General features: G+C 32.9%; 4 protein-coding genes across 7 annotated transcripts; 3 read left to right on the forward strand and 1 right to left on the reverse strand.

Moving 5' to 3' along the window:
* Positions 1-405: 405 nt before the first annotated feature.
* On the reverse strand, positions 406-3,935 carry LOC114394224 (ferric reduction oxidase 8, mitochondrial-like). Its single transcript, XM_028355887.1, has 8 exons — positions 3,730-3,935; positions 3,462-3,555; positions 3,175-3,369; positions 2,858-3,095; positions 2,240-2,567; positions 1,879-2,137; positions 1,038-1,714; positions 406-960 (listed from the first exon to the last, which is right to left on the reverse strand). Exons 1-8 carry the CDS (start codon positions 3,890-3,892, stop codon positions 779-781), a joined length of 2,136 nt encoding a protein of 711 aa, XP_028211688.1. The 5' UTR covers positions 3,893-3,935; the 3' UTR covers positions 406-778.
* Positions 3,936-7,613: 3,678 nt separating this feature from the next.
* Positions 7,614-10,848, forward strand: LOC114392080 (U-box domain-containing protein 33-like). Its single transcript, XM_028353114.1, has 5 exons — positions 7,614-8,152; positions 9,432-9,550; positions 9,652-9,770; positions 9,992-10,182; positions 10,463-10,848. The coding sequence occupies exons 1-5, from the start codon at positions 7,684-7,686 to the stop codon at positions 10,492-10,494; spliced, it is 930 nt and encodes a 309-aa protein (XP_028208915.1). The 5' UTR covers positions 7,614-7,683; the 3' UTR covers positions 10,495-10,848.
* Positions 10,849-12,599: 1,751 nt separating this feature from the next.
* LOC114393325 (DEAD-box ATP-dependent RNA helicase 30-like) lies at positions 12,600-17,865 on the forward strand. 4 transcript variants are annotated; one of them, XR_003662543.1, is made up of 11 exons: positions 12,600-12,862; positions 12,961-13,463; positions 13,563-13,742; positions 13,829-13,990; positions 14,075-14,229; positions 15,638-15,730; positions 15,922-16,007; positions 16,088-16,723; positions 16,801-16,905; positions 17,053-17,286; positions 17,366-17,865. XR_003662543.1 is itself a non-coding variant. In XM_028354617.1 (10 exons), the coding sequence occupies exons 1-10, from the start codon at positions 12,807-12,809 to the stop codon at positions 17,476-17,478; spliced, it is 1,809 nt and encodes a 602-aa protein (XP_028210418.1). In that variant the 5' UTR covers positions 12,602-12,806; the 3' UTR covers positions 17,479-17,865. The 4 variants fall into 4 exon arrangements, 1 of the variants encoding a protein (XP_028210418.1); XR_003662542.1 differs by having other exon boundaries at positions 16,819-16,905; XR_003662541.1 differs by having other exon boundaries at positions 16,088-16,905.
* A 1,324-nt stretch (positions 17,866-19,189) lies between these two features.
* On the forward strand, positions 19,190-19,911 carry LOC114393440 (60S ribosomal protein L27a-3-like). Its single transcript, XM_028354800.1, has one exon. It carries the CDS (start codon positions 19,267-19,269, stop codon positions 19,705-19,707), a length of 441 nt encoding a protein of 146 aa, XP_028210601.1. The 5' UTR covers positions 19,190-19,266; the 3' UTR covers positions 19,708-19,911.
* The last annotated feature ends 4,165 nt before the right edge of the window (positions 19,912-24,076 follow it).

The following is a 24,076-nucleotide window of genomic DNA, read 5'->3' on the forward strand; positions in this document are numbered from 1 at the left end:
ACCTGATCAAGGCAAGGAAAAACTAGCTTTTAATTATAGATTTAGTTAACTAGTAAGGTTCAACCTATTAGGAGCACTACTGTTCGGAAGTTTTTGCCACTTGTATCTCAAAGCGGGATTGGCTTGCGTTCCTCTGTGGTTCGTTACCTTTGTCTGTCTGTATGAGTAGATTTGTAAATTGTATTCTGCATGAATGAAAATGACTACACATATACGCGCATTAAACAGGTGTCTCGGTCTGCACGCGGCACACAAGCTTGGAAACTTTCCAATTACTAAAATTATTTTATATATTGATATAGATTATTTTCTAAAACGAATGCAATCTTTGTATACGATATTTTGATTAGTCAGATGTGAACATTGGTAGGAGACCATCGCAACCACATTCTTTGGGCGAAAAAAAAGGAAAAAGGGTGTTTTGATTAGGACAAAACTATGATACTATTCAATAGATTACGTTTTCTAACGAAAATACAGCATGTGTAACAGTTATTACATGCGCCGTGTTTTCATATTGATAAAACTTCAACACTTATCGTGTTTTTATTGGAAAACAACAAAACTATCTTTGGAACATTACCCAAATCTTTCTCCTTTTGACTACTAGTATTACATTCAAATATATAGTGAGAATACTCGTGGACATTACCTAAATCTTTCGCCTTTGGAGTATTACATTCAAATATCTAATGATAGATACACGGAGGCACTCAGAAAGCTTACTGAGATCTATGCCTTGTTGAACGCACAAATTTGGGCAGCCATACTTGGACTACTACAGTGTGAAGTTGAGAGTGTGGAAAGTGAAGCAGGATTCTGTTCTCTTTCCACTAGCCTTAAAACACTCAGATTCCTGCTGGCATGCGAACGCCACCGATTCCTTCATGCTCTCAGGTCCACAAACCAAAACTCCGATATTAGATCCATCGCTTTCATCATGAAGCTTGCCAAATATATCTGTTCAATTCAAAGCTACTAAGTTGTCAACTATGTATCAGAAACATAAGGAAAGAAAAAAAAAATGAGATCACTACCTTTAAAGTTAGGCCTTCCCCCGAAATGCACTTCATGGTCTTCAAGTGCATTCCTAGCTTCAGCTGAACTTAGATCAAGGGGTTGGATTTCTCTGTGTGATATTTGTGGAATCCCTTTCCTCAGCCTTCTCCATCTCAAAATAGCTGCCACCGAGGCGCTAAAAGCTAAAGCTAGGACAAAAGCAGCTATCAGAAGAAGATCCACAACCCAAGAAGGAGTCTTTTCTTTGGCCATTTTGGAGCGCTTTCCAGAGGGGATTATAATATGGTTGAAACAGATAACGAAAATAAGGAAAGTGATGGAGCAAAATCCTGTAATGGCAGCCATCCAAGATGGACTTTCAGGCCCGTATGCTGCATAATTTGAACACATGCTGTTCACTTGCAGGGTTCTTACTTTAAAGAACTCGTTTAGTAGCTCCCTAATTCCCACCTCTGCTTGTGTTTCTTGGGTTACAAACAATTTCAGATTCAAATGAAACTTTTCAGTTGATTGGTTGAGTAACAGATGTGAGATTGGATGTAACAGACAAAAGTCTTGTGCCTTCTTAATGACATACACAAGTTGTATTCTCGAGGGAAATCTACTTTTGTTGGTAGCTGAATCAGCTTCCGCCAAAATGCTCAGAAATGGGGTTATTCCACTTCCCCCAGCAACCAGAAGAAGGGTGTCATATCTGCAGACAATTGTTTTCATTAATCCATATAATCTTATACTTTTTTTCACTATTTTTCACATTAGGATAAGATTATTAGACCTTGAAAACCAATGACAAGTGACAACCCTGAAATTATGATAAACAGCTCTATTATAAGTGTTAGGTATTATGTTTTTGCTCACCTCAAAAAGTCTAATGAAGCAGGTCCATAAGGTCCTTCGATAGCAATCGGTATTCCCTTCCTTTTATCTGCAGTTTTGTCTAGTTCAGCATGGATCAGATCATAAAGAGAATTAGTCCACCACCCTTCACATTTAATTATCACAGATAAAATGTGATCATCAGCCCTGGAACTAGATATGATACTGAAAGAGTGCCATTGAAGATGAGATATGGTTGGAATCTTCAAAAATATAACACTAGTAGGGTTATATTTCATCCCTGCAAATCGTTAAAAACAAACCGTTTAAATGGTTTTTTTTTTTATCATGATCTTTTCAATTATAATGGTCAATTTCAGATTGCTGTAAAGAAACTAAATACCTGGATCTTTGGGCAGAATTAGCTCCAGAGCTCTGCCTGGAAAAATTCTAGCTGAAACCATGCAAGTTTTTGGACTTGATTGTATGATTCGGATCAGTTTATCAAGGCTAAAAAGGAATATTCCCGGGAAGACAGTATAAAAGTGCCTATCCCCAACATGAAACAAGAAAAGTACTAGAAAGACTGCATACAAATGATGTGTGTAGTAGAAGATTTCAAACTTTCTCCTTCTAATTTGGGGAAGTGAAGTGACCCAAATGACTAGCCCAACAACAAGTGCAATCTCCCCAGCGAGGTATATGCGTCCAGTCTTTTGCCACTTCCAAATCTGTTTGAAAAATATGATGAGATGAAGAGAGAACTAATCACTTGCTCTACCACAAGTACTTATAGTGTGTTTGGATTCACATCCACACAACTCAAACGTGGATCACAGAAGCAACTTTTAGTTGCTTTTAGTGTATCTTGACGTGAAAATTGGATCAAACGTGAAGCACATATGCTAATCCAAAACACGCATTTAGTGTGTAATTATATTCAATGGATATTTAAAAAGTTGTCTGATAAAGAAAATGCTTCCAAATTAAAATAACAGAAGGAACATGATTTAAGCCTCACCTCATCCTCAATATGGTGGCTGACCCCCCAGACCAACAAAGTGCTTGCGCCATGTATTGTAGCAAAAAGTATCATTGCAGTTCCAATCCATGTGTGGTATCTAACTGAAGCTTCAAATTGAATGCCAAGTATGCGAAACACGGCCAACCCCCTTAGAATAGGAAGAAGCAACAAAGCCATGCAAGCTTCTGCTAGCAACCCGAACCGGGTTGCTATTCTGTGATACTTGAGTTGCCACCTGAAATCAAGTTATTCACTTGGTGAAACAATAGCTTTTTCTACAAATACAACATAAGGGAATGATCAAGAACACTTACGTATTCAACTTCAGTGATTTGTATGGCATCAACTTTTTGAAGTCTGTATAAATACGAGAGTAGTAGGTCCATGCTAAGAAGACAATGAAAAGGAAAGCTATCAGTATTTCAATACTAGATAAGATTCCCAGTGTAGTATTCACCACCAGTGGATTTGAGAAGAAGTTTGATTTTGATGGAGTACTCCTTGCGCTTCTGTAGTACCAAGGAAAACAAATTTTGAAGTGAAATGTGCATAACCATAATAATAATTGAACGGCACATGATAGATATTAATATTTTATTACCTGCTTCTTTGATATCCAGCTTTCAAATCCAATAAAAGAAGTCCAATTATAGCAATAGCAATTATAGGAAACGCGTACACAGCAAAGCTAAGACCTGCAGAATAGTATCATCATCCATCTTTTTACTTGTAATTTGCATTTGATCTAAAAAATTTAGAATTTCAGGAGGTGTTTTGTAGTAATTAACAGATTCATTCAAGAGAAACAAGAAGAGATTTTTCATGGTATGACACTATGACTCATTGAAGTTGAGATTCCAAGTTCTTACCATAGTATCCAAAAATTGTATCATTGGCGCTATCTTCTGCCTGTTTCCATTTTCTTGTCCATATTTGGGTTGGCTTCAGAAGCCAAAGAGAAACCCAACCAGCGAATAAGAAAATGATGAGAAGTTTTAGAATAGAAGCATGTAAAGTGGTGCTGCATGCCATGTCTGACTAGTCTCCCTCTGCCACAAGCTTTTCTTTATTTTTACTTCAATAATGATAAAGGTCTATATATAAAGGAATCTAAATAGAAAGATTGATGATGGCCGTTTAGGAGGAAATGTTTTGGCCCCGCCACTTCCTTTTAGTGCCTGTCACTTATGAAGCATTTTTCTTCAGTAATATTTTACGAATTTACCAAACTAATGTAATGTTTGAACGGGTTATGTCCACAACTTCATTCTCCGTTTTCATCATTTTCGTATTACCTGAATTGACATTTGGGCTAAGGTGTGATTAAGCAATTAGTACACGATAACACTATCACAGACCATCATCATTACATCATATTTTTGTTTATCTATAGTTGTGTTACTCACTTTAACAAATTGGTAATGTGGCTGCTCTTGGTTATAATCATCCATTTTCGTCTTGGATAGTTCCTCCATCCGAATCAGATAGTGGGATTCTGGTCCCTTCCACGAACGCTTAGCCTCCATCCACACACACACACACACACACACACACACATATATATATATATATATATATATATATATATATATATATATATATATATATTTTTTTTTTTTTTTACAATCTGCTTCTATCGATCTATCCTAGTTGCAATCTATCAGTATCAAGTAAATGAAATCCCAGTGGCATGTTAACATAAGGAATCACATATACTTTGGGTGCGTGACGAATTTTTTAGATTATCTTATGGTTTAAATATTTGAGAACTTATTAAAATAGTCAATAGTATGTTTATAAGTAGATTTCAGCTTATTTTAATAAAATTTCAGATGTTTATAGGAACAGCAAACAGCTTGTATGAATTTCTTTTTAGATTATAGGAACAACTTAATTATACATAAATGCTTACATGTTAAGCACTTATTTAATAAGCAATTAACTAAGTTGTTTATTCTTTTTTTGTTTGATCACGAAAGAGGAAAGGCAACAAAACAAAAGGCTAAGAGACAAAAGGTTTGTCTCTTAAAAATGCATCACGAGAATCCATTCCAGACTTCAGAGGAGGGATAGTCCAAGTTTGGGGAAAATACACATTGCAAGTTCACAAGACCGCCAAATTGTGCACCACGCCGTTAGTTTCACGTGGAATCCAGTCACGAAAAATAATAGTAAGTTGTTTATTCAAATTAAAAAAAAAATTCAACATAAATGGATGTCCTTATCTCTTTCTCATTTCCTTAGCTCACCTTTAAAACAAAAATTAAATTTACCCTTTATGTTATATTTGTATTGGAGGTGTATCCATGTTAAGTGCTTTATGGATAATTTTTAATACAATTTTTTTATATTAATATAAATAAAAAAATATAATAATTAAATAAATTATAATATTTATTATATTTAAAATAACTCATACTTAATTAAAAATATTCATTCTCTTTTTTTATTTGAAATTTATGACTTATAATAAAATAATTTTATATATTACATTTTAAAATATGCACATTGCTTGACTTATCTGTTTGTTTCAATTTTAACTCTTAAGAACATTTACGCATTAAAATGTATAATTATTTAAATGAGTTACTTATTTTAATTTTGTAGGTCTTATAGTTATATATAAATTTAAACATTTTACACAAAAAAAATATTTCAATATTAAGGTGATTTAAAGTGAGTTCTTAAATTAATTTTGTAGGTCCCAAATATTTGAGAATTATACTCAATTTTGCTTTTAGTTAAGTAACTCCATGTCTTTTTTTTTCCAGAAAAAGAAAAGAAATTTTCTTTAGAGTTTTTTTTTAAACAATCCATATTGAGAATAGAAATTGGATCAATCAAAATTGAGCCACCAAGTCACCAAGGCACAACTTTATCGCTGTACCAGGGCTCGCCCTCAAGTCTATTGACTATAATATTATAATAAAATTAAAAAAAAAACTGATTTCTATAATTTTTATCATATGGAACAATCCTAATCGAATGCAGAAAAATTAAAAATATTTAAAATCTAGTTTTAGAGTTTGTACAGAATAAAAAATAAAAGATAAATTAATAATAAAGAAGTGAATATTGCGGGTGTTTGGGTGATAAGTTGTAAAACATAAACTTAATACCCAAAACAACATGAATTAAGTTTTATTGGTTAAGTTCGGGTGAAACACGATTTAAAAAAAAAAATCAACAACGGAAGTGATTTGGTTCATATGATCAGGATAGTTGAACCAAACCAATGAATAATCTAACTAATGAAAACTCCTATTACATTGTAATCATATATTTGTCACAATTTGGATGTTAATTTGGTGCTCACTTTTTGCAACATGCTCTCTTCTTTGGGTTCAAAAGAGCAAATGAAAAGCTTGGAGATTAATTTGGTGCTCCACGGTTTGGACAATTTGGAATGACTAGAAATAATTGCGGGTTCAGAGGTGGAGTTTTCGACAAGCATAAAATGCTGGATGAAATCATTGTCTTGGCTTAAGGGAGCTTCAAAGTGGTTCTTCGGATATTCTTTTAGCAAATGGAGGCTGAATCCTGGTGCTTGCATTGTTTCCCTGACATGACATTCTTTGTGTTTTGCAGGATTATATATTGGGTGGGGCTGGTCTTTTGTTTGAGTTTCAGTGGGAAGTTTTTTGGTGACGAATTCAGCGGTGGAAAAGTAAAGATTTTTTCCACTGTGGGAAAGTAAATTTTAGATCATTAGATTTTTTAAGTTTTAGTGACTAAGATTTTTTTAAAAAAATTTAGTCCTCTTCCATACAGTCCCAGAATAAGAAAAAGGTGTGAAAGAGGATATATTTATTGTTAGTTTTCTTGTACCGAGTGTGATGGGTCAAGGTCGGGTAAGCAAGGATGGGTACTACTGGTACCTTATTGTTATAATTTCATTATTTTTTTAATCAAACATACTGTCAAAGTTAGGACTATATATTTACAATATTCCTGATTTATTGCATCTCATCGGAGTAAGATAAAGGTCTTTTCTAGTACATCCAAATGATTGTTATTTCATATGATGTGCCAAGAGTCGTTGTTGGAATGTTAACACCTTAAGTAAACAATGTCATTATTATATATCCTTAAAATGTGATACACGACAGCTTAAGACGTTCATGGATTTTAGCATTGACATCAACGAAAGGTTATTACATTGCTAGCAAGATAAACTATTCCCCGTATATTATTGCAAATAACATTTCGGAAATTTCTACTAGCTGATTGATTTTGCTGCTGTCTTTTTTCTTCTGATCATGAAGGGTACGTAAAGCATGCTAAACTTCAAAGAAGCTAGCTGGCATTAAACCAAGCATCGATCCATGCGATCATGATACATTGATACTTTAGAGAATGTAATGCATGCATTCCATTGATACCATTATAATCATATAGACTATGCTATACTTCTCAAATACAAGGACACCAAAGCTTCCTATCAGAATTAGAGGTCCATAGGTAAAGATGATATGGTCCTAAGCTAATCATGAAGGGGTCAAAGTTATAGCGATTATAGCAAGACGCCTACATTGTTACAACTAAATAGCCAAAGGACACTATTGCCCAAAAAAAAAAGCAAAAATGGTCGGCATAGAATCCTGACATGTCCAATGAGCTGCTGATATTGACAAAAGAGTTTATTTACTTAAATTGACAAAAGAGAATCTCCTTTCTTCACTTAGTTTGAGGCTTTGATACTTGATAGCAACGAAGCCTTCATGTAATGCCAATTTAGAATAAACTAATTCATTCTCTTTCTATTCCTACCCTCATTTGTAATGTGTGGGGGAAGTTGAGAGTTAAGACAAAGAAGCAGAGATATGGAAGATGTGAATCGCACCCCAAGAGAAGCAAAAGATTACTATTCTAGATCAATATGGTTGTCAGAAACGGCACAGGCATTTGGGAATCTCAAGAGAAGTGACAGAGATAATGTTAATGGCAGAGATTCCTACGGCTATAACTTCCAAGAAATTGTGACTCCTGAAGTTTCTGGAGCATTTGATGAAATCAAAGGTTTAATCAGAGTTAATGATGAGGTTATTGGCGAAGAAGAAAACGGTGACTATGGCCACTATTCTAGACAATCGTTGACAACAGAAATTGTGGAGATAGTTGAAGATGGCAAGAGCATAAGCAACAAAGATAGAAGAGTTGACGATCTTTATGTGGCTGTAGGCAAAGATGACTTGAATGTAGTGAAATGGGCTCTTGATCATGCTGTTTCTCCCGGTTCCCGGATTTTTCTTATCCATGTCTCTTCTCCAATCACCTTGATTCCTACGCCAGGTAACAACTAATCTTTTCATTTTTTTTTTCATTCTCGTTTCTATAGGAAGACTTTTCCATCAAGTTCAGTAGATTAGTACTTGAGTCTGTTTAAATCCAAGACTAAAAAGTTCTTTTGACAGCTTTTCTACTAAAAGAAGTTTTATATTTTCAGTAAAGAAACTCTCAAAAACACACTTATATCTTGTATCCAAACAAATTCAAAAGTCACAGAAAACAGATTTAACTTGTATGAACTTTTCCTTTGGAATATGTTCTAGTGGCACTGACACCTACTTCTTTAGAGAGAATATGATTGCTCCTACACATCACCCTATAGTATTCTGCTCTCTCTTGCCATTGCTATATTAAATGGTGTTGCATATAAATTATAGCACGAGTATATGAAAATTGATCCAAATAAATGGTTTTTTTAGATTAGGTAATTTATATGTTATCATTTTGATGTTATTTGGTTTTATTTTAATTTCTTAAAATACTAGATGGTGACACATGTATAGTTGTCATTCATTAGGGTTATTATATAATATATGATTTGCACCTATTGAGGAGATATCAAATGAAGAAATCTGAAATTTATCTTATTTATCTCTTTATAGTTTTTCTCTAGTCTTTTTATAGTATTTTATTAGGAGTAGAAATAGTGTAATTTTTTAGCATTCTACCATTAACCATTGGTGTTTTCATAGTTCCATCTATGCCTCAGTGACTCATGAACAACTACCATCATGCTTAATGGTGGCCACCACAACCCCAGTTGCCACCGCTGGTGCAACCGCTACCACCAACAACACAGTCATCTCTATTACTCTCCCGAGGACCATTCCCCTCCATTGCAGTGGCTACAGCCGCTCCTTCTTCTCCTCAGTTGGCCCCTTATTATTATTATTCCCCACCTTCATCCTCCCAAACCCCATAATAAAACACCAAAAAAGACTAAAGAGAAGCTATAAAGAGATAAACAAGATTAATTTCAAACTTTTTCATTTGATACCTCAATAGATGCAAATCTTAGGTTATATAATAACCCTAATATATGAATGACAACCATACATGTGTCACTATCTAGTATTTTAGGAAATTAAAATAAAACCAAATAACATCAAAAGGATAATATCTAAATTATCTAATCTATAAAAACCCTCTATTTGGGCCTAGGGCTCATCCTATGAAAAATTGTGCATTGTCTATCAACAATACATCTAAACCACCACTGAACTGAATTTCAAAATTCAAACCTCAAATGATATGTGCTTGGTGGTAATGACATATCTGATAGTTGGAAAGTTTGAAAGAAGTCAACTAACCCCGCAACAAGTGAGACTATACGTGAATGAGGTGAACAACAAGAGGAAGGATCTTTTGCAAAAGTACATTCAGATGAGTAATGAAGCCAAGGTACTAGAGTTAGACCAAAAACCATATGCTAAAATTAATCTAACTCTGCATTTTTTGTTATCCCTTCCTATTTGTCTCCGTGATTTTTCCTCTCCTCCCAGGTAACTGCAGAAACGTTGCTCCTGGAAAGCAATGACAAAGGAAAAGCAATTCTGGACCTCATCTCTATTCTTACCATAACCAACATTGTCATCGGAATCAAAAAACTACCATTCACACGGTATGATATCACTACTTGGGTTTCATTCACAAATGAATGATAAAGGGAGTAAAATTTATCCTTCTTGATACTAACAAGTAATGCAACTATAAATTGTCAGAAAATCAGTTAAACACGTGTTCTGTTTTAGAAGAAAGTGTCCTTGATAAGACAATGCCACAAGGATTTGCTAAAGGTTAAAGATTATTTACCTTCTTTCTCTAATTTGTTATTTTGAATAGGCGCAATAACAAATTGAGCAAAGGAGAGTTCATAAAGAAACATGCACCGAGCTCCTGCGAAGTTACCTTGGTTTATAACGGCAAGGTGTTAGTGTCCGACCCTTACATGAATGGCTTGGTATCCAACGGCATAACATCACAAAATAAAAGTCACTTGAAAAACAACTTCTTTCAGTGCATGTGCTTTTCAGGCAAGTTCAGTCAACTATTGATCTTCTCCCTAAACTCTTGTACTATCTGTGGTATGGGGAAGCTATGTATTTCAGCAATGCATGAAAGAAATTGCATCTACAGACACATTGGCTAATTAACTACACATTGGCAGATTAGATTAATTTGACTGCAATAGTGCACATTCAGTAGCCTTGAGCATAATTCATATTAATTAGAGATTATATTTGTACTTTTTTTATTATTATTTGGTTGGATGTTTTGGTTAATTTTATAATCTCTCCCTTCCCTTGCTTTCAGGGTGCGTGAGAGAAGACAATGGTAGTAGCTAGTACATTTCTCACGCTAGCAAAAACGATGCTCAAGTAGTTTGAATTTGAATTGTCCAGCGTGCTGACTTGCTCAACGAAGCAAGCTTTAGAAATCGTGAGGAGGCAAATGGGCCCACGAACCATAAACCTAAAGTATCAGGGGGATCTTAGTGTCTCACACAACTAACTCAAGGATTCACACAATAGTATAAAGTTTGGCTTTAAGGTGGTGTAAGCTATTAAGTGTTATCCTTAGGCCTCATATTTTTATCAATTATTAGTGTACACTTTATATAACTCATAATAGCTATTGTTCTTAGCATTAATTATGATTAACCTTAGTACATGTGTAAGATAGTATTGTGATTATTTCAATGCTGAAATAAATTAAGAAAATTAAAAGTTATTTTAATGTGCCTATAATTTTGCAATCGGTCGAATACAATTAATTTTATTTGTTTACATTTCGGTAAAATCATTATGCAATCAAAAGCTATTTTAATGTGCCTATAAAATCAAAGTTTTTTTTTTCATTTTTCTTATTTTTTATTATATTATATTTTGTAGTGATAGAAAATCTGAAATAAAAATTATGAATTTGGTCTTAAAAAATAAAGAAAAAAGTTTAAATTTTTTTATTCAATCTTAATAAATTTTTTACTATTTGTAAAAAAAATACAAAAATTAGTTCAATTAATGAAAAAATGATAAATCAATTACATCTAAAAAATATTGAATATACTAATATTCATTCAAAGTTTGTAAAATTAAAATATTAATATAAATAATAATAATTTATATCATGTCTCTATAAAAGTTTGTTTAAGGTCTCAAATTTTCTAGACATAGCCCTAATCTCACTTACATGAGTGAGGATAATCTATTTAACAAGAAAATTCGTATTTAATTTTTATTGTATGTAAAATTTTTTTTAACCAGTGACAATCACATATTATGAGTGAGATTATTTCTTGATCCAATAAATTAAAAAATATTTGTGATCTGTGATGTATAATAAAAAAAATGTGTTAGAGAATTCATATTAATTATATTATTAATATTTGGAAATAAAAGTATTGTGAATTTCACCGTACGGTGAAATGAATAGGAGGGAATTTCTATTTAAAAGATATTAGTTACACAATTTTATATTATATTATTATGTAAACTTTATAAACAGCTTTATTTAATTTGAATTACAATGAAGTTACTTATATGTGCTCCATGTTGGATTAAAGAGAAAATAATATTAAATATCAATGGGATTGAGTTTATTGGAAGTTACTATTCTTTTACAACACAGTGAATCATGTTCGAATTTTTATTAAAAGATATTTAAATTTAGTGTTTAGTTGTGTCTCTAAAAAACAATTTGTGATTAAAAAAAGTAACAGATAAGAGATTGATACAATTTTAAGTAATCTAATGTTTATTTACGCTCTCTAACGTTTTTTTCTTTTCTTTTACTTTTTCAACTTACCCTCATTTAAGTCATTCTTTTAAATAAAATTTAAAATAATTTAAATTAACTTCTTTTATATAGGATTGGATCATCTTAAACTTAATAATAAGTACAGAGGAAGATGTTATTTTGGAATATAAGTTCGAAAACAACAATAAACCATTTCATACATACTTAGGTGTAACCGAGATGCTAAAGGTTTGTTTAAAAGTTTATTTTAAATGAGCATTTTGTTAAGAGTTTATTTAAAATTAAAAAAAATACTAAAAACAAAATTAATTAGGATCTTTTCTACATTTTTACTTTTTCAACCTCGACGTAAAGGGTTCTTCGTTATAAGATTTAGTTGATAATTTATTGTTTTTGAGAAATGCTAACAATAATTTCTTTTTTATAATTTTTTTAACTTTTTTTTGTGATAGATTAAAATTAGTTAAAAATATTTAATTTTAATAGGTCTTCCTCTTAAATAACATGAGAATCATGATATGAAAAATTAAGTGAAATTTATTTAAATCGGTAATTTTTTATAAATTTTGAGTAATTAAACTGAAGGATGTGTCAGAAAGTGCTAGTATTCCTCTTATTTTTTTATATGACATTAAAAATATCCATAAGATAAAGTAGAAGAGAATATTATTAGTAAAAATAAATTATTGGTGCACACATGCAGGAGCATTGAACGGTGCCGGTGGTAAGAAATGAAATAGATTCAATGTGCAACTGTGATGGAAACGAGCAAACCACGACGTGTCAATAAGTAAAAAGAAGTAACCGAGTCTCTTTCCGTCTGTGTCAGATAGCAAACGTGGGAGTGGGAGGCCTTATATTCATTCTTTTCAATTCGTTCATTTTTCGAAACCCTAACGAGATGAACCCCTACGACAATAGATATTCCGACGCCGCTTCTTTTCGCGGCCGTCGCAGGTACGTACCTTTATTGATTTTATTACTTTTCTGTTTGCAATTCGCTGAACGAAAACAAACTGTGTTTTTTTTTTTTTTTTATCGTTTTCTTGTGATAGTGATTTCGTTGGACCTATTCCGCCTCCGTCTTTCGTCGGCCGCGGCGGCGCAGTTCCCTACGGCGTCCCCGGACCCAACGGGTTCGGATCCGCACCCGTTGCTCCGGTACCACCCTTTGTGCCTCCTTCCGGAGGCTTCAACGTAGGTCGAGGCGGTGGCAGAGCGGGCAATGGTCCCGTGAGTGATAGAAAACACGACATGGGTCGTGGCCGTGGTGGCGGCGGCGGTGGTAGAGCCGGAGCTCACGGTTTTAGGGGCTCCGCGAGAGGAGGAGGTAGACACGGTGGTGGTTCTTCTAGGGATGATTTGAACAACATTGCACTCCCGAAGCAGGATTTTAAGAATTTGGTCCCTTTTGAGAAGAACTTCTATGTTGAGTGCCCTGCCGTGAGGGCCATGTCTGAGCAAGAAGTTTTGCATTACCGTGCCAGTAGAGAGATCACCGTGCAAGGCAACGATGTGCCAAAGCCTATTATGATGTTTCACGAGGCGAATTTTCCTGGTATTTTACTTGTTTATGCTCTTGTATTGCCCTTTGGTGCTTGTTGATTTCACTTTGATTCCTTTATCTGATTGAATGTTATGTTGTTTTTCGTGTCAGATTACTGCCTTGAGGTTATTGCCAATCTGCGTTTTGCTGATCCCACTCCAATTCAAGCTCAGGGTTGGCCCATGGCTCTGAAGGGTAGAGATTTAATTGGCATTGCCGAGACTGGCTCGGGTAAAACTTTGGCGTATTTGCTTCCTGCTTTAGTGCACGTCAATGCACAACCTCGATTGGGTATGTATTGGATTCCCTTGCTAATCTGTCAGATGCTATGTTTACCTTTTATTATGGTATGATGGGTGTGTTTGCTGCTTTTTCAGCACATGGGGATGGTCCCATTGTCTTAGTTTTAGCACCAACTAGAGAGTTGGCTGTTCAAATTCAGGAAGAGGCTCTTAAATTTGGGTCTCGGGCAAATAAAAGAAGTACGTGCATCTATGGTGGTGCACCAAAGGGTCCCCAAATTCGGGAGCTTAAAAGAGGTACATGGTTTACTTGCCTTTTGTACTTTGATAATAATTTTTGGAATAACCAGAACATGATGACTAACTTTTGATGCTTGACAGGCGTCGAAATAGTTATTGCTACACCTGGTCGTCTAATAGATATGTTGGAAGCTCAGCACACGAACCTGCGGAGAGTGACTTACCTTGTCTTAGATGAAGCTGATCGAATGCTAGACATGGGTTTTGAACCTCAGATACGGAAAATTGTAGCCCAGGTACTGTTTGCAACTAACATGTAACTAGTTAGTACTGAGTAATGGGGAAAAGAAACCTCAAATCTATTTCCATTTGTGTGCTACTGATAGTTTACCAACCAGATTCACTCTCCCTTACTCAAGTGCACTCTGGTCTGGATCATGTGTCTTGAATCATGGTTCTTCTGCGTTTTGATTCTTAGAAATGAGAATCTAGGAAATGATGAAAATTGTGGGGAGGATAGAAAATGATAAAAAATAAAAAAGTATGGTAAACAAAAGCAACATTGTTTCAAAAGTTATAGTTAAGGGTCTCAAGGATTCCCCTGTTCAACAGCGTTTTCCTGACCTTCCATCTGCCCTTCTTTCAACAATTTCAATTCAGAAATCTAAAGCAGACACACTTCCTTCTTCAACTGCTTGTTCTAAAGCTCAAATCCAAATGGAAGGTCAGGAAAATATTGCTACAAGATGAGCATATCTAGTGGATAGACATTTTTCGCCTTAAACATCAGCAGACGGAGAAATGTGAAGGATCCATTGGACATGTTGGATATCTCCAAGTGAATTCAGATTCTCTAAGTGCACATGTGTCATTAAGAGACTAACACTTTGTTTTGTGCGTAATTAAATGATTTGTTGTCTTATTAAAATGACGCAGTTACATATATTATATATAATGGAACTAGTTGGATAACCCTAATTAATCACAAATGTTATCCTTAAATAACTTTACTCTGACTGTATAGGACTCTACATCAACTGATCAACATTTGAGATGTAGAAGGCCTGGATCAAGAAAAAAATTAGGCCTTTGGAAATTTGGAATAAAAAAAGACATCCTAGGGTTTCTTGTTATGATAGATATTTTAGATTTTTTTTTAAACGGACTGTGACTCATCTAGTCATTCTCTGCGCAGGTTGTAATTTTTGGCCCCACTTCCCACTGAATAAAAGTAAACTCAAAATGATTTACTTGCCCATTTTCTATAATCAGAACCTTTTGTGTCTCTTTGCTTTTTATCTCATTCTACAAAGGATGCCCTTAACACTTATATTGCCTGGTGTCAGTCATGAAGGAATAGAGGTCAATTACACACAGTGTGTTCAAAATTAGCAACTCTCATGCTCTGTCTGTCTCTCATATCAAGTGAGAACTATTGGTTAGTGTGAGAAATAAGAACAATGAATATAAACCATTAAATCATATTTAAATCGTTGAGATTAATAAATAAATGCATATAACTTTTTCAAATTTTTAATCTTGAAAAAGTTATATTTATTAACTATTCATGTATGGTTGTATAATTTAGATTTATAGTCGTCACATTCTTAAGATGAGAACTATTCTCACTAGATATGTCCTATGTGTGTGGGTGTGTGATTTTAATACATTTTGTATAGTTACATTTGTGATTTGAAATACCAGATTCGACCAGATAGGCAAACATTATTATGGAGTGCTACATGGCCAAGGGATGTTGAAACTCTGGCAAGGCAGTTTCTGCACAACCCATACAAGGTTATTGCAATAGTGTTCCCACTTTTTTATTCTTTTGTTTGCTATCATTTGTAACTTATGGATATCTATATTTGTATGTTGCTGGTCTTTCCAAAGAAAAAAATATTTTGTGCTCTGAATCGACTTAAGTAAAAATCATTTGGGTGATTATTGACGCATGCATTTTCCTGTGGGATATCATGATATTATAGGTAATTATTGGGTCACCATACCTGAAGGCAAATCAATCTATAAATCAAATTGTTGAAGTTGTAACAGACATGGAGAAATACAATAGGTTTGTGTCATCACTAATAATAGACAGACGGTGACCAATGTTTTTGCTTTCCAAATTAACACTTTAGCTTGAAAATGCAGATTAATCAGACTGCTGAAAGAAGTGATGGATGGTAGCCGAATTTTAATATTTATGGAGACAAAAAAGGGATGTGATCAAGTTACGAGACAAATGAGAGTGGATGGATGGCCAGCACTATCCATCCATGGTGATAAAAACCAGGCTGAAAGGGATTGGGTCTTGGCTGAATTTAAGAGTGGCAGAAGTCCAATAATGACTGCCACTGATGTTGCTGCACGGGGTCTTGGTAGGATCACTGTGTTTAGAAGCTTAGGATTTTTGGTCTAGGTCTAAAACTTTAACAATAGGGCGAGTCGGCCGGCTGCTGTCCAGTTTCCCTTGATATAATTTGTGGTTTGGGTGTGTACAGGGCCATATTGTCAGTGTGTTGGAACTGCCTGTAACTTGACCAAGGGTTTAATGACTTGCATACTGAGATGAAACTGTTTTGCTGCAGTTGGTAGACTATCTGCTCCTGTTAATTTGGGAACTATATTTTTTAGAGGTGTCAAGTTATATGGATGCCTGGGTCAGAGTTCCTTTGATATGTGGCTTGGATGTTGATCTATAACTTCTGAGGTAGCATATCATGTGTGATCCTGTAAATTTCATAGGATGGGTTAATGCTTGGCGTTTTGCATGATTGGCATAACAAGGTTAGTCATCAATAATTTGTCAGTGTTGCCTGAAGAGATATAAGTCAAATTGATTGATCCCCCATCCACAGTTATAGAGCTGGTTGTCTTTGCAGCCCGGTTGACTCATACATGCTTAGTCAATAATTGCATGTGGTAGATGGCATGATGGTGAAGCTGCTCCTTATCCCTGGAAGGTTAAGGTGTGCACATTGATGTAATGAATGTGTTGAGTTTGATCTATTTGATCTCTAGAATCTTACAGTGCAGGGATAAGGATTTTTTGCAGTTTTCTCCATTTTTAAAACCTACACTTAATTCCTTATGATGTTTTGTTTTGTTGCTTGTAGATGTGAAAGACATAAAATGTGTGATCAATTATGATTTTCCAACAAGCCTGGAAGATTATGTCCACAGAATTGGTCGAACTGGTCGTGCAGGGGCTAAAGGAACTGCATACACCTTTTTTACACATGCCAATGCTAAGTTTGCTAGGGATCTGATTAAGATTTTACAAGATGCTGGTCAGACTGTGAGTCCTGCGTTGACTGCATTGGTTCGGTCAGCTGGTTCTGGTCAATTTGGTAATTAAAATTTCTTTTCGACACTGAAGCCTGAGGTTTTCATTAGGATGGTCTGTAAACAGTTCTTATCATTTTGTAGGATCAGGGGGAGGTTTTCGCTCAAGAGGACGAGGAGGCTATGGAAATCGTGGTTTAACGTCAGGTTCCAATGCCATTCCTCTAGGTTCGAAGCGGCCCTGGCATTGTCTATAGTTTTGGTGCTGCTTTGGGCAAATTCTTAGTTTTACAAATGTTGGGGTGTTGATTTTGAACATGCATCTATTTGACCACAATTACACTTGAAACAGCACATTGTTAGATTTTAGGACAAAAATTGATCTTATTTTTTCAACGACTGAAGTCTGGAAAGCATGTGTTATGTCATACATGTATCTTATTTTTTTTCATAGACTTGATAAGAACAGTAGCTTGATAATAGATGATCAAATGCTTTCTTACAGTCTTTATCCTTCATTTGACAAGGGAAGAAGAATGAAAATAGAAGAAAAGAAGATGGAATGAAGAAAAAATAAACAGAAACTCTCAAATTCTTCATTGTCATTTTGCTTGAATCATCGATGTTATTGTTAACTTGTACCATTCACAAACTCTGGTTCTACTTTTCTGCCCGTCAAATATCTAGTAAATAAGTTTTTCACAACGAAATATAGTTATGACGGTATTTGTTGGGTAGTTGATCTTATTTCGTTATTGCAAAATTTATTAAGAATTACCTCTAACTGAAAGTAGTTTTTAGTAATTATTATTGTTTTCTTTTTCAACTTGAATAATCCAATTTAAGTCTATTGTGTTGATTTTTTTTTTACATAAAAAATCAAATTGAAACTAACTAAATCATCAGTGTTTTGTTCTGCCTAAATTTTTTAAGGCTGGATTATACTTTTATTCTTCTTAGAGATGTTCAAATTATATCGTCATTCCCTTTACCTTAAAGAATTACAGCACGTTTCTGAGTGACGAATATATGTAATACTTTAATCCATTTTAATGTAATATACAATTTCTTAAAAATTGTACTAAATATGAGAAGTGTAATATTTCGAAGTTCATTTTCTCATTAATCTTCTTTACTATTTTGATGTTATCCAAATGGATAGTCAAATTCAAAGGAGTGGATTGAGTTTCTCAAAAAACGTTTTCAAAAAATACATTTTCTCAATCAATGAAATATATAATTATAGAAAGACGAAGAGAAAGTCCTAAATTTAGTTGATAGGAAAGAAAGAAAACCAAAACTATACAATCCCAATAATACAAATTTGTTTTATACAACTAAAACTTATAATAATGAAATACTTCTAAATATTTAAATTATATTGTATTTTAATTTTTTTAATAAATTGATATTTTTAAACATATAAATTATATTTTAGATTTAAGATAAAATAATTTATATTATGATATTTGTTTTTTATTTCAAAAATAATTCTAAAAGAGTTATTTCTCATCTTTGTCATTCATTTTTTTTAAATTTAATGATTTTAAATCTAATGATTCTAATGTGTAACAATTCTTATTCATTCAATCTATCATTTTCAATAATTTAAAAGAAATTATCAATAATTAAAAATAATAATATAGCACAATAAAAATTATTTATTATAACAAATCTAAAATATAATTATAATATATTTTATATATTTAGAAATACTTATTTATTATAAATTTTATTTGTATAAAATAAAAATTCATCCTGTGCAATGCACAATGATACATATAATTTTTGGAAATATATATTTGAATTTATTTGGATACTTATACTTATTAATATTTTATTTAATTCTCTTGAAAAAAATATTTTATTTAATTAAAAAAACAGCAACATGAACATGCGTGTGTGAGTGACTGTGTGAGAGATGGGGGCAAATAAGTAAAATCTCGAGCTGTAGCTAGGTTATAAGTCCCAAAACCCTAATTCGTTTGTGCTGCCGCTCTCTGAGAAAAACAGATAGTGTGGGAGAGAGAAGAGCGGAAGAGAAAATGACGACCAGGTTCAAGAAGAACAGGAAGAAGAGAGGTCACGTCAGCGCCGGACACGGCCGTATCGGAAAGCACCGCAAGCATCCCGGAGGTCGCGGTAACGCCGGTGGCATGCATCACCACCGTATCCTCTTCGACAAGTACCATCCTGGTTTCTTCGGGAAGGTAGGCATGCGCTACTTCCACAAACTTCGCAACAAATTCTACAATCCGATCATCAACATCGACAAGCTGTGGTCCCTCCTCCCCCAGGAGGCCAAAGACAAGGCCACCGCCGACAAGGCACCCTTGCTCGATGTCACCCAGTTCGGTTACTTTAAGGTTTTGGGTAAAGGGGTTTTGCCTCAGAACCAGCCTCTTGTCGTCAAGGCCAAGCTTATTTCCAAGATCGCTGAGAAGAAGATCAAGGAGGCCGGTGGAGCCGTCGTTCTCACCGCTTGATTTTTTAGGGTATTTTTATTTTTAAAGGATTTTAAGATCTGTTGTTATTTTTGGTTCTTGATTTAATCTCTCTGAACTGTATTAGTTTAAATGGTTTTTTATATTCTCAGTGTTCTGGATTCTATCGTTTTTGTTGCGTGTTATGTTATGTGATGGGAGTTTTACATGCACTAATTGAAACCTATTCCCTATGCATCTCTGTTAGTCGGTAGTGTTGCCATTCTAGTGCTAATTTCAATCAGATTAAGCATCTCTTCGAGGTTCGGTGTATGCTGATTTCAATCAGATTGTGTTTGTTAAAACTGGTTACTTTTCCTTGATGAAATTGTGAAAATAGTTAGACGATAAATTCAGAAATTATCTTTGGGAGCATCCATGGGTGTCATGTGAAACTTTCGGGTGCAGCTTTTTAATTAGTATTGGCGAATCGGATGTAGTGAAAGTCTTAATTGGTTCCCTGATGATATCTATAATAGGATCTTGAGAAAAACTTCCCCTATCCAAGTCTTGCTACATTTGATTCCGTGACTTGGGAAGGGGAATTGATGGCTAGTTTCTCCCCCCATGGAGGAAGTTTTCTCCCCTTTTCAGTGATCCGCACCTCATTTTCAACCTCGTGCAATCGTGCATGATAACCCTTGGGTGCATTTTGAGGTATAACATCTGATTCTCTTAGCCAACAAAAAGAAATTGATCCTCAGTGTTCCTTTTGTGGTATATCGCCGGAAACAATTCTCAAAATTGATGTTCATATTTCTTGAAGAAGGCCTTTGCTGGGTGCATAATTTATTGAGAAGGCCTTAGCTCCCAATTCTCTCACCATTAAAAAGAAATCTTTATTAACATATATACCTGTTCCTAGGCCTTTGATTCATTGCTTGTTAATTTGAAATAAGTTTGTTTATTGCATATATTTGAGGAATGTCAAAATGGCCAACCTTAACCTGTACTTAATATGTCAAAAACGAAGAAAAAACCCATACAAAAAGACTTTTATTGGCCAATACATTGGGCGATTTTTTTGAGTTGTAGATTTATGTCTATAAATAAAATATCTCATTTGTTTTGAGTAATGTATGGAATGATAAATTAAGTTCTATCATTGTCTCTAATCCTCCTTTATTCGGATGACTTTTCAATTGAAATTGTGTTGAGAAATAATTATCAACGATATGTTAGACAATATATTCTTCTCTTTTCATGCATTTAATGTCTCGCAAGATTTAAAAAAATCATTGTTTCGAAATAGCAACAATGATTCAAATTTGAGAGATTAATGATTAAATATTCTTTTATCAGATAAAGGAACAAAAGAAATTTAAAATAAAAAAATAAGGGACCAAAAATTAGGGGTGGATAAGCGGGTTGGTTTGTCTCATGTAAGGCTTGTCCTTATAAGCTTATATTGGCAGCGGATCAGGTGAGTCCGTCTTGTTTTCTTACATGAGTCTATTTTTTGTTAAAAAATGTATTTTTAAAATAAATACATTTTTCTTTTAAAAAATAGTCAATTACACTTAATTATATATTATTTTTTTAAAAATCTTAATAAATATTTAATAAATACTTAATTATAAAAGTTTTAACATAATCAAATAAATTTTCAATATAAATGTAAATAAACTTTGGACTGAACTTTTAAGATTAATTGGGTTTAGATTGGACTTAATTGTAGTTGTGAATTTGTGGGTCAACTTGCAGAACTTGCTGGCCAAATTCGTATAATACGTGGATTATGCAGGACGGACTTAAAATCTTATATAGTCATGAATTTTTTAAAAAAATTAGTCCATAGTCTGCACAGATTATGGGTCCCACAGACTGGTCCATGGACCTGAATCTATTTACCCATCCCTACTAAAAATATACATCAATCTTTTAAAAATAAAACATTTTTGGTAGAATCAATTAACTTTCCATTAAAAAATACTTTCAAAATATTTTTTTACTTCAATATCCCCTAATGCAGATCCCCATAGTATATATCAAATTATATTAAGATTACGTAATTTCAGTTAATTTTTTATTTTCTTATTAGTTTAAAATATTTACTTGATTGTTCGATAATTTTTTAGTAATTTTTGAATAATTTGTAGTATTTTTTAAAATGCTACATGAAGTAACATTAACCTATAACTTTTAATATTATTTTTTTTCATTTTTATCCTCAATATTTTTTTTTTTGGTTGTCTTTTTTAAGTAAACTATGATTTTATTATTTTTTGTTATTTTACCCTTTGTATTTCAACAGCTAGTTTTACTACACATTTATAATTTGATAAACTAACTTTTTAACTATCAATTCTCAACTTTGAGTTGCTGATAAACTTTTTAGTTTCCAACTAATTTTGTTGAAGATAACTTAAATCTTAATTTATATTTTATAGTAATGCATAGTATATTAACATTTTAAACATAAGTTTTACTTTAAAATAAATATAATTGATATTTTTCATTATATATATATATATATATATATATATATATATATATATTAAACCCATAAGTTCTTAAATAAAACTATATACTTTGAAAATTTATTACTAAATAAAATTTATCTATTTTAGTATATATATTAATTATAAATATATTCTAGAAGTTTTCAAAGAACTCTTTAACATTGTAAAACCAAATAGAGTAAATTATATATTTTAATATAAAAGGAAAGGAAAGATATATTACTTGCAATTTTTCGGAAAAGAATGTATAGTTTATTTTATATGTAAACATAAGAGGAGTAAACATTCTAATACATGCATCTTTTAGGAGATGCAAGAATAATTTATTTTAACAGTGTTAAGTTTTTTTTTAGATTAATTATATTAAGTTAAATAAACTAAATTGTTTATTTTAATAAAAAGGAAAGACAGTGTAATATTTGCCTTCTAAATGGATGAGAGTGTAATTTAATCTTATTTTTTAAATTGGATGTATGACTTGATTTAGATTGGTCGAGGTTTACCGTGAAATGAAAACTAAAAAAATAAAATAAAGCAAATTGGAATTGCATAATCGAATTGTGGAACATAAGAATTTTAAATGCAAAGTAGGTTGAGTACAACTCATTCGTTAATAATGCTATATGGTGCTTGTCTTGTACTTATTGAAGCTTACAAAACTGTACTATAGAGGTAGTATTTTTTTGTTTATATTCGATTCCTCTTATTGGATAAGAATGCCAAACCATTGCCTTAGGATTGGTCTTCGTAAATGTTTCTACTTTCTAACGCAGCCAGATTGGTAGGTGACACAGCACTATATTAGTGTTGATTGTGGAGTGGGAGCTCAATAGGAGAGTGTTGATAGATTGGTTAGTGTTTAAATTTTTAAAACATTGTCTAAAAAGTTTTTTCAAAGTTTTTTTTTGGCTTGTGTTTCTCTTAATTAAATTTCAGATGTCACCTATTTAGTAATTATTTTAAAATTGTTGGGTTGAAGAGAAAAATTACTGAAACTATACAACAAATAATAAGTGAAATATAATTAGTGACACGATCCATTTAAAATTTATATAAAAAAATGAGATGCTAGGTCGAAGATGATCGAAGTAGCCAACCCAATTAACGTTTCCCTTTTCTTAACAAGAGAATTCGGTATACGAGTTATTTTATTTTTTTGTTATTCTGTTTGTTTTTTATTTGCTCGTATCAATAAAATTAAGGTATTATACATAGTCCTTGTGCTTGTTTATTATTCCGATTCATTTCTTTTAAATGCCTTTCTTTGAGAGATATCGATATTGTTTCATTTTATTTCAAGATTTATAGTTGAGACTGTCCAATTTAGTGAAAAGGTTCTTTGTTAATGGAAATGATTTTTTTATTATTATTGGTAAGAATTGAACACAATACTAAAAAATTTATAATATTCACATTTTCTTTGATAAATGGAAATGAATTTGATTTTGAGGTAAAAAAATACATATATAAACCTATAAAGTGGGTGACAAGAGGCTATGCAGATTTATATTTATGGCGGTCCCTCTCCATTTAGAAGATACAAATTTCCTTGGCATTTGGGATAAACAAAAAGACAATTTGAAGTTATTGTATTGCCGAAACATCCTGTCCAGTTGCATACTAAAGTACACCTTTAGTGGAAACATAACTAATGCAAAGGGCTTCATATTTGATCATCCATTATTAATATATACAATGTAATTTTTAAGTCAAAATAAAGACTTTCTTCTTTGAGACGGATATTCCTTCCTTTGATTTATAAGCTATAGATAAATGTCTGATACTCAGATTCCATCCCCAACTCTAATAAGTAGATCTTCGATTAACCTTACAAGTTAGCGGAATTTTCTTTTAGAGATATCAGCAAGTGACAACAATAAAAAGGAAATATTAGTTAGTTTTGATACATA

The sequence above is a fragment of the Glycine soja genome, chromosome 17 (genome assembly GCF_004193775.1).
Source record: "Glycine soja cultivar W05 chromosome 17, ASM419377v2, whole genome shotgun sequence".
Classification (NCBI taxonomy): domain Eukaryota; kingdom Viridiplantae; phylum Streptophyta; class Magnoliopsida; order Fabales; family Fabaceae; genus Glycine; species Glycine soja.

Coding starts and splice junctions, on each gene's coding strand:
- LOC114394224 (XM_028355887.1), bottom strand. CDS start 3,892: ATGGCATGCAGCACCACTTTACATGCTTCTATTCTAAAACTTCTCATC. Junction 3,370..3,461: donor GCTGGATATCAAAGAAGCAG/GTAATAAAATAT, acceptor TTGGTACTACAG/AAGCGCAAGGAGTACTCCAT. Junction 3,096..3,174: donor AAATCACTGAAGTTGAATAC/GTAAGTGTTCTT, acceptor ACTTGATTTCAG/GTGGCAACTCAAGTATCACA.
- LOC114392080 (XM_028353114.1), top strand. CDS start 7,684: ATGGAAGATGTGAATCGCACCCCAAGAGAAGCAAAAGATTACTATTCT. Junction 8,153..9,431: donor CACCTTGATTCCTACGCCAG/GTAACAACTAAT, acceptor CATATCTGATAG/TTGGAAAGTTTGAAAGAAGT. Junction 10,183..10,462: donor TCAGTGCATGTGCTTTTCAG/GCAAGTTCAGTC, acceptor CCTTGCTTTCAG/GGTGCGTGAGAGAAGACAAT.
- LOC114393325 (XM_028354617.1), top strand. CDS start 12,807: ATGAACCCCTACGACAATAGATATTCCGACGCCGCTTCTTTTCGCGGC. Junction 12,863..12,960: donor TCTTTTCGCGGCCGTCGCAG/GTACGTACCTTT, acceptor TTCTTGTGATAG/TGATTTCGTTGGACCTATTC. Junction 13,464..13,562: donor TCACGAGGCGAATTTTCCTG/GTATTTTACTTG, acceptor TTTTCGTGTCAG/ATTACTGCCTTGAGGTTATT.
- LOC114393440 (XM_028354800.1), top strand. CDS start 19,267: ATGACGACCAGGTTCAAGAAGAACAGGAAGAAGAGAGGTCACGTCAGC.